The 9,907-nt window shown below is 40.1% G+C and overlaps 1 protein-coding gene across 1 annotated transcript; it reads left to right on the top strand.

Moving 5' to 3' along the window:
• Nucleotides 1-2,770: 2,770 nt before the first annotated feature.
• Nucleotides 2,771-9,537, top strand: LOC106745912 (glutamate receptor ionotropic, delta-2). Its single transcript, XM_014621916.1, has 9 exons — nt 2,771-2,993; nt 3,453-3,526; nt 5,743-5,919; nt 6,191-6,417; nt 6,868-6,977; nt 7,327-7,520; nt 8,011-8,116; nt 8,189-8,378; nt 8,536-9,537. Exons 1-9 carry the CDS (start codon nt 2,921-2,923, stop codon nt 9,053-9,055), a joined length of 1,671 nt encoding a protein of 556 aa, XP_014477402.1. The 5' UTR covers nt 2,771-2,920; the 3' UTR covers nt 9,056-9,537.
• Nucleotides 9,538-9,907: the final 370 nt, after the last annotated feature.

Below are 9,907 nucleotides of genomic sequence, written 5' to 3'. Positions count from 1 at the left end.
GATTCTTCAAGTTGTGCATCTTGTTATGTTGCATTGCATGACGTATAAAATAGCTAACGTGATTTTTCGCCAATATTCGTCTGATTCTTTTACCGATTCGGGAAATATTAATGGTGAAATTTGGTGAGAGAAATCGAAAGATGATTTAGATTTTTCGATCGGAAACGGAATACATGCGCGCAACCATACGCGTACCGGAATATTGTTTGAGATGTTTTTCGTATTCGTACGTAGGTTGTCAAACTTTTGTCATTATCAATTGTAATCCCGATACACGAGCATGCCGCATTTCTCCGCCTATTCATTGCCTATCTCTCATTGAGTGATGCCACAAAGAGTCATTATAACCGCCAAGATCGTCAGTTATTGATTAGACGCCAATTACATTATCGTAATCACGTCCATTATTACCATCATCGAGATTATTGTGTCCCATTGTCCATCGCCCGGTCGTAATCATCGTTGTCATTCTTCATTCCCGTCGTCCCGTGCCATCGTCATAATGAGATGTGATTTATATCGCTAACGTTGCTGCCGAGCTTGCTTGATCGCATTTCGACGACGCTTCCCGCGTTCTACTTTCGCAACTACTCCCCTTTTCACCCCCTCCTTCTGCCTGTTCTTTCGTTTCGACAATCTCCCCGCGCGATGATTGTAAGATAGCGTGAAAACGAGTCAGGGTCGAGACACGAGACCTCGAAATCTGATGTAAACAGTAATAGATACGATCTTACCACACAGGAAGGTAAAGTGATATGAAAACACACCTAGAATATAACAAATGAGCAATTAGAAGGCTGACATATACGAATAATCAACGATTATGTAGTTTCGTGTTCGTCGACGAACGAAGAGAGAGAGAGAGAGAGTCATTCGAACATTCTGGTAAATCAGAAGTCAAATGTAGAACGAGACGTATGTAGAACGAAAATCAGAGTCTATATTTCCGATGTCTGTGTCGCTCATCGACAAACTCTTTAAACAGTTGGTCGTGTCTCGACCCTGACGCATCGCTCAGTCCTTCGATGCTGAGACGTGTCCTTGCCACGGTTGCGGCGAACAACTCAGACTCTGCGGCGAGAGGAGCAGCGATATATCACGTAGGATCACAGGCGATATGATTTGTATATTAAATGTACTTCAACGATAAACTAATATGAAAATTATTCTCAAGATGGGAATTGTTCTCTGTTCACGCGACACCTACACCTTATTATCGTAGCCGTTTTCATAATTCTTATGTGGAGCAACATTAACTCTAAAGTGCTTCTTTCTGAGAGAAGTGGCACATTATGCGGAGACATTCTACGCACGTGAAAGTATTTATTCTCTTATATATATATAAGTATGAGCAATGAAAGATTATATACACACTCGCACACATAATCTTACGAGAGAAGCGAAATTGATCTTGGATTAATTTTTTAGTTTAGTTCGTCTACAGATGAAGGTCCCTTTGCGTTTAAGGAGGACGTGTATCAAAGACGATTAATCTCAATGATCTCAATTCCACTTTACATTATACTTTTATATGCTGACATGTGTGTGTGTGTGTGTATGTGTGTGTGTGTGTGCGCGCGCGTGCACGTCCTATTAATAATATCACTATTAATTTTCTCTGACGGGTGATTCACATGATTACTTGCTTAATGTTACTAATGGTGCGTATATTGATCGCACACATTTAACACAACCTTCGAGCCGACTGATATGAATGCATCTTCACAAGGACCTTATGCCTCGTCTGCGAACATTCATCTTTCAATTTGTCTCCAGAATATTGCACGTGCGTGCTATTTGTGATTACCGTACATTGTTACGAAAAAATATCAGAAATTTTGTGAGTTTGGAAATAAAGTACAGATTCACCACGGAAAAATGAAACCGATGACAATCATCAGCTATATAAAGTTCCTCTCCTCTCCGTGATTGATTACTCGGTAAGCGCATTTGCTCTCTTCCACAATATAATTATAAGATAATTAATACATATCTTAAAAGCAGATCTCTCTGTCTTTCAAAATTCTTCTTTCATTGCTTCTTGTTCACTACTTGAATTCGGATTAAACAATACTCTTCTTAGAGGTTGAAGAATAAGCGTATACGGATGTATACGCATTTTTACATATACATAAATACATACGTATTTTTTCCAGTAAACATATTCAGTGCTGCCAATTAATCTCACCCCGGTATCGTAATTAAACATTAAATAAAATTTGCACGTCCTTCCTTTTCATCAACGTCGGATATTTATCTCGCACAGATGTAAAATATTAATGTAAAATGCATTCCTCTATTTTTGCGTGCGGCAAATTATGCGTGACTTTCAAGGAAAATATATTTTTAAACAATTTTACGCATAAAATGTGAGTGTCGTCTCGCTTGATTTTCATAAAATATTCCTCGAAATCGAGAGGGATCCGCGATTGATACATAAATTGTGAAGCAATTTTTATAATATTCAAAGGGCATTTCGTAATTGCGCATTTTCAGCGATAAATTTTCTCGTTTAGCCATGTGGAAGTAACGCACACGAATCCTCCGTTGAAAACAATCGACGGGACAGTCGATGCAAACGCCAATGGAACTTCTGGCAAGATGAACGATGTATCGGGTGATGTGTCGAGGGTTGACGGCGCCCGCGCGTACGGGACGTCGTCGGGGGTTTCTACCGCCCTTTTGCCCCTCTTTGGACACCTTGGACGGTCGCGTGACACACTAACATACAACGGAACGACATGTTCGTCACTACGTTGCTGTCCTCCGAGTCAGAATGACCAGACGAGTATCGATTCACCTGGCTGCTGGTTATGCCACATTGAGCGGAGCATTTCCGGACATGAGATCTGACTATCCGGGGAAGATCCAATGATCGACGTGCGCGTCGATAAAATGTAGCCGCGGATACCACCGAAGGATGCCCAACTTCCGACAGCTTTTACTTGGCACGTTAATCTTCGTGACATATCATCGTACCAGCTACGGACAAAGTGAGTCCTTTATTAAGAAGACAATTAGCGAATGAGGAAGATTGCTTGAAAGGTTTTCACATTTATAATTTATCGCAATTTTATTAAAGTTAAGAATCTTTTTCCCTCCCAGGGAAGGTAGACATGTAATGGTATTAAGTACAAATGCAGTTCTACGGAAACGAGATCGTTAAGTAACTTTGAAAGCTTTGCGAGGAAAGTCACTCTGTTTGGACGGTAAATCGACATTGTGAGGAAGATGTCTCATTCGAATAATAAACCAATGCAATTATCGCGCGCGAGTTCATCCACCGTCCGGACGATCCTAATGATACTTAAGAATATTAAGATTAAAATCTGAGTATTATTATTCTCGTGGGAGGTAGCGCTACTATTGAGCTAAAAACCGGAGAGACACGTTCGTGCAGTTTGACGTATCATTAGCGGTTAACTTTATGGAAGACAATATTGTGTTTTCAGATGGCACGACCACGGACGAACCGTATTCCGAGCAGTCAACGATACCCGCGGAAGTGAAAATAACATCGTGGAACGTAAGTTTGACAGTTACAATCTAATACCGTAGGAAAAAATGTCGGAAAGTGAAGCGTCTCTTGAATGGAAATCCGAGCGCGAGAAATCCAAGCTGTTCTTTATTAACTGTACACATATACAATACACATGTACTGTACACATACACGCGTATTTATCTCGCTCGGAAAAAAATTATTTTTGACACGTACATCTGCCCGAAAAGCACACGTATCAGTACGTCAGAAAAGATACGAATAACGAGAAAAATACGTACATCTCTCTCGGGAATGAAGCACGATTACATATGTGAGACATATCATTTAACCTGCGTTAAATAATTATCGAGATTGATCTTCGAAAGAGAAAATAAGATCGGTTCTGATATAGAAACGTCCTCATTATTGTATACATATTCGCAAGTGTCCCAAAAGCATCGTTCGCACGCTTATTCCTTGGTAAGAGAATGCGCACGAGCGGAATAACGAAGCCAATAAGGACTGTTTCCATTTACTTTGCCCAGTGCCCATCGTAGCTTCTTCTTGATATAACAGCGGCCTCGACGTAACTTAACGCCATTTGACGGGGCGATTCGCCGATGCTACACCGACAAGATTTGGTAAATTGCGCTTCGTAATTACTTGACATAATTATTTGAATAGTCTAGGCTAAATCGGCTCGTCGTCGATTGAAAATGCATCCATTCCGGACGTATACACACATACTCGTTTGATGAACAATTAAAGTCCCAAATAATTTTGCAGTAATCAAATGATTTTAATCGCGAGTTGAAAATCAATTAAAGTTTTACTTAACGTCACGTTGATGATGCGGACGGTTACAACTGCGGAATAGCTGTAGCGGAATGTATGCGAGCGTACGTTTGGTTTTATCGCGCCCTTAATGAAGACGTTAAGTGCGCATTTTTACGACTTCGTTTGACGACGAAGGACGGCGCAAATGTCACGGTGTAACTTTAGATATAGCAGCATACCTGACAGAGGAAATATTTACGGCACCTTTATCGCGACGAAATTGCCCACGCATTTGCTCCACGATGACGATTCGTGGCTGTACTTGTAAGATTTTATATTAGTATATCCACACCTACATATCGCATATCTGGAACGACAATCCGTCGCATGATTTATTGATCAAAAATTGATCGAAACGTCCTACTTTTACGTTATTCCTATGTGAAAAAAGCCAAACGCAACACGCGACCCGCAAAATCGTTGGACATGCGTCGCACGTGACTCGTATCTTTCAGTAACGGCGACCACTTCCGCTGCAAAAATGCGCTGCAATTTTCTATGTACAATTTACAACCCTGAATGCGGTCGCAATCATGTATTGAATTCCGAATAACACATAAGTGCGAGGACGTTTGAGAAAGAATCAATGATCATACTAGGTCAGAATGCGACGTAAAAGTGCTCGAGTCTTTGCAGAAGAAAAGCACGAGTTATCTAATTCCCGGATCTTTTCGTTTTCCTTTACCTTTGCATTTGTGTATCGCTATACTCGATTCTTAACGCCTATCTCGTGTTTCGAATCGTCGTGCACCTCGTACTTCGAAGGAAACCATTGAAAATTCGCGACGCTCCACAGGAGAAAAGTTAAGCGGAATGATCGTAATAATCGCAACAACAACTGTGTGCACGGTCGGAAATCGAAGAATTTCTTTGCGATGACATCGCGTGTCTCGCGTGACGCTCTAAACAAAGAGCGCTGATCTGTAATCGAGCGTGTTGTTAGGGCTGTCGCGTTACATGAATATCGTGTTTGTTAATAAGCATTACTATTCCACTATTCTGACATACGCCGACGTGCTGCGCATCTTGCAATCTTCATCGGATGCCCGTCCACGAGCTCGTGCGAGACGGTATTGAACATTAAAATGTAGATGTACGTTTAAATACGCACTGAATTATACATGAATTGATCGCGATACTCTATGATAGCGCACGTGCAAAGGTGCAATAAATTAAGACAGCATCAAAGTTGAGCATCGATTTGAATGTAAAATTTGATCACACACACACACACACACACACATAAGAGTGACGTAATCAAATGGAAAAATGCGTATCGAATTATTCCTTGAATGCAGCTGTCCGTGTTCGTGATTTAATCGCGCTCATAACGAGTAATTAAGATTACGATTGCTATGTGAATTAATGAATATTAAGTATATGATGTGTTAGTCAAGCATTATTATAGTATAAAATTGTTATAGGACATGCCATTTTCCGGCCTGGTGATGAAGAACGGTACATGGGTGGGAAAGGGCTACGCGTTTTATTTGCTCAGGTTGCTCAGTTCCAAATTAAATTTCACGTACACCATCGTACCGCCGAACCAACACGTGTTGGGCAACAAACGGAATGGAATACTAAGTTTACTTTACGAGAAGGTAAGATACCTTTCACTCTGTGTGAGAACTATCGTCCTTAATTATTATTCAGAACGGTAGACGTCTTCGATTCGCGTTTGAGTGTCGTTGAACAATTCAAAAAAAGGAGCCGAGTTAGTTTCTTTCAGCGCGAAAATGTAATACTCAATTAACTGTCTCTGTGCGCGAGATCAGACGTAGATTAAATTTTCGCCGAAGAGAAGTAGAAGAAAAGTAGATCTCGAAATAATCTCGACGAGAGGGGAAACGTAGAATGTTCTTGTTTGAACAGAAGGTGGACATGGCTGTGGCTTTCTTGCCAACTTTGCCGGAGTTGCGAAAATTTTGCACGTTCAGCATAGCTTTGGATCAAAGTGAACTGACAGCCTTGATGAAGCGACCGCAAGAATCGGCGACCGGTTCGGGATTGCTCGCACCGTTTAACCAAACTGTCTGGCTACTGGTACTCGCTTCAGTACTCTCAGTGGGACCGATAATCTACATCTTCGCTACACTCAGGTTTGTTGAATATCGAAGAAGAAACAAAAAGAAAAAAACGGTAAATTGTAAATCAAAAGCGTGTCTTTGATTCACATCATGTGGATAAAAAATTCGGTCAATATCATAGTAGTAGAGGTCAAATCGAAATCATATGGAAATCAATGTTCGATTTGACATTTGTAAGATTTCATCGCGATATCTAAGAGATATTATATAGATATTGACGATCTAGATGTTATTCAGTTTATATTATATCTATATCAAATTGATATATAGATATAACGGCAGGGATGTGACACCGATTAAGTATAGACTAGATTGTCAATAACCAGTCAATATATATATATATATCAAATTGATTGGTCCGAAAAATTAATCATCGATATCGAATCGATCATTGACTTGTAAACGGAGTTCTATGAGGGAGAAAAAGGTGTTCCGCGCTCATTGTCATCGTTGATTTTACAGGGCGAAATTGTGGGGCGATCCTGACTCGGAGAATTATAGCCTGTTCTCCTGTGTGTGGTTCGTGTACAGTTCTTTGTTGAAGCAGGGAACGAGCATAATTGCGACAACAGGTACGCGAGACTGCCTTATATCTTCCTGACTTTTAATATCTCGATCGATGCGTCGTATGTCACGCGGATGACAATTTTATTTTTAATTCGCACTCATATTTACGGTTCGCGATACTGAGAATTAAGCGAAAAACAAGACCCTTCAACTATATCCGAATGCCATCGCGTTTCCACGGAAATGCAGGTATGATTTGTATACGATTATACTGCGATGGTCGAAGCGATTATTTGCGGTAATTTGAAAGCGACAAATGCGGCGGACGCGACACATACTCGTTAGTACCTTGCATTAGCATTATCGCGCGTTATCGAGAAGAATCTGCTCGGCTCGCGAATTTATCTCTTGCAGACTCAACGAGGATTCTCTTCGCCACGTGGTGGATATTCATCTTGATATTGACGTCTTTCTATACGGCGAATCTCACCGCGTTTCTCACGAGGCCGCAGTTCACTTTGCCGATCAACTCTCTGAATGATATAGTGCGCAAAGGTTATCGTTGGGTCGCTCACAAAGGACGCACGATCGAATATTTGATCTCTCAAGTATGCATTTGCACGCCTAATTTTTCAATCTTTCACGTTAAGCCTACCGTGCAAGTGGCTTTCATTAAGCAAAATCTCACAAAAACGTTAATAAATTAATTACTATTGTTTAGTCTTATTATCAGATGATGTGATTAAATAATAAATAGTATTATCGCATAAAAAGAAAATTAGTTATATAAATCAATGATAAATATTTTCAATATGTAAACAAGAATATTATAATCTTCTTACAGGATTTTTAATCTTGGTTGAATTTGTATTAACGCAAGTATTACTTACAATTTAAGATTAAAAATCTTCTAAAAATAATAGAATATCCTTGTTTAAATATGAGAATGTTTATCATTGATTTAAAACTATTTTTCTGTGTGACAATGAAAAGAATGAAAGATCAAGATATATACTCTGTTGGCTTAGAGAAATAACGCATGTTACAGCACGAAGCGTTCCAAGATAATTGCCGAATGAAATGTTTAAACATTTTCAGTATCACCCGGACGAATTGACTCCTTTGAATTCTACAAGATGGAAGGGTCACTATATCTCGGCGCACGAATACCCGGTTAGAGCAATTCTCAACGCGGTCGACAAGGGTGAGTAGTGCCGTTCACTCAGAACTCGAAACTCGTCTTAATGATAAACGAAAACGTGATGTTAACCCTTAGACAAACTGTTCCTCGCGGAAACCCATTACCTTCAGACTCTGATATTCGAGGATTACGTCAACAAAACCCGCCTGCGTCTGGAGCATCAGAAGAAGTGTACATACGTCATTATGCCTAACACGATCCTCGTTACCAGTCGAGCTTTCGCCTTCCCCATAGGCTCTTCTTTGGAGGCACCGATCAATAAAGAGTAAGCGTCCAATTATCGCGATTAGGAAATCGATACGCCCAAATAAGAATGTATCTAATTACTAGTGCATCTGTGTATAGCCGAAGTATAATACGTGATGCGATTTAAATAGCATAACACATATCTAAGTAATCTCTAATTATCGAATGTGTCTTAGGCTGATGGCTCTGGTGGAGGCCGGCATAATAAGGCGCGCGAAGCTGAGAGACCTACCGCTCGCCGAAGTATGCCCGGTGGATCTTCGGTCCACCGAACGGCAACTGACCAACTCCGACCTGTCGCTGACCTACAAGGTCGTGGCTGGTGGATACGTGATCGCAGCGGTGGTTTTCCTCGTCGAGCTAACGATTAGATGTACCACAAACTGTTACAAACGACGGAAGACGATCGGCAAATGTTGCGACTTCAGTTGCTGCAAATCGAAACGGCGGCAGCCGAAGGCAGCTGCGACCCCGGAACTGGTGTACATCACGAAGAATCGTTTCTTCGACAGCCGGAACAGTTTGCAGAAGAGAAGCGTGAGGCCGCTGTACCAGAACGTTCCGCACAATATCGTTCAGGGCAAGAGGCATTTTATTAACGGGCGCGATTATTACGTCGTGATAGATCGCGGCGGCGATCAAAGATTGATACCCATCCGCACGCCGTCCGCGTTTCTCTTTCAGTACGCGGCATAGGCGAAAGAAACCGTTAATTTGCATTTTGCACACAGCCGCAACGAGCCGTGGAATATCGCATCAATGGAATAATTCGTTAGATTTCAAAAGTGCTGATTGTACACCGCACGGTAAAATGTTTTGTGTCAAATTTAACACATTTTGCATGGTCCACATAAATTTTTGTGTTAATTTAATAGAGAATAAATATGCTCAAATGATAACACACAAGTATTACGTCCAAAAATTAACGCTAAATTAATCTTTATAATATGTTAATCGACACACTGAAGTATAAGTAAATTATTATAATATTTTACACTTACATATGTTAAACACGGGCTCAACACAAAATATTAAGGTGGTGTAAACACCTCAATATGTTAAAGTAACACACGGATATATTAAAAATTTGACGGAAAATTTCAACAAGGGCCGAACACAAGCGAAACGTTTTTTTACTGTGTGAGTATCGTACGTCGCCGATGATCATATCACCGTTCTGTCGGTATATTTTAATATTATAATGTCATAATATGTACAAGATAATATCTCCAAACATACTTGAAATAAAGATTGATTTGATTATGTATTTTACGTTATACTATTATACATGAGATATCATCGAAACAGTTTCCTTAATTCTTCTTTTTTTTTATATAGAATATCTCATTTAACGAGAAACAGGATGATACGCGTGACAATGAATTTACCATGAACAAAGAAATACGTAAAGGAATTGAGAAAATTCCCGTTTGCTAAATAATAAATTTCCAGTCATTGCAATTGACAATCGATTTTGGAATTTCTCTTTACCCGTATAGTGGAGGGAATAAATTCAGACAATAAATTTCTTAATATATTTCATTATGG

Source organism: Dinoponera quadriceps, unplaced genomic scaffold (genome assembly GCF_001313825.1).
Source record: "Dinoponera quadriceps isolate SergipeBrazil2010 unplaced genomic scaffold, ASM131382v1 scaffold1872, whole genome shotgun sequence".
NCBI classification, from domain to species: Eukaryota; Metazoa; Arthropoda; class Insecta; order Hymenoptera; family Formicidae; genus Dinoponera; species Dinoponera quadriceps.
Note: the sequence above shows the minus strand (reverse complement) of the source record. Positions and strands in the feature narration are given on the sequence as shown.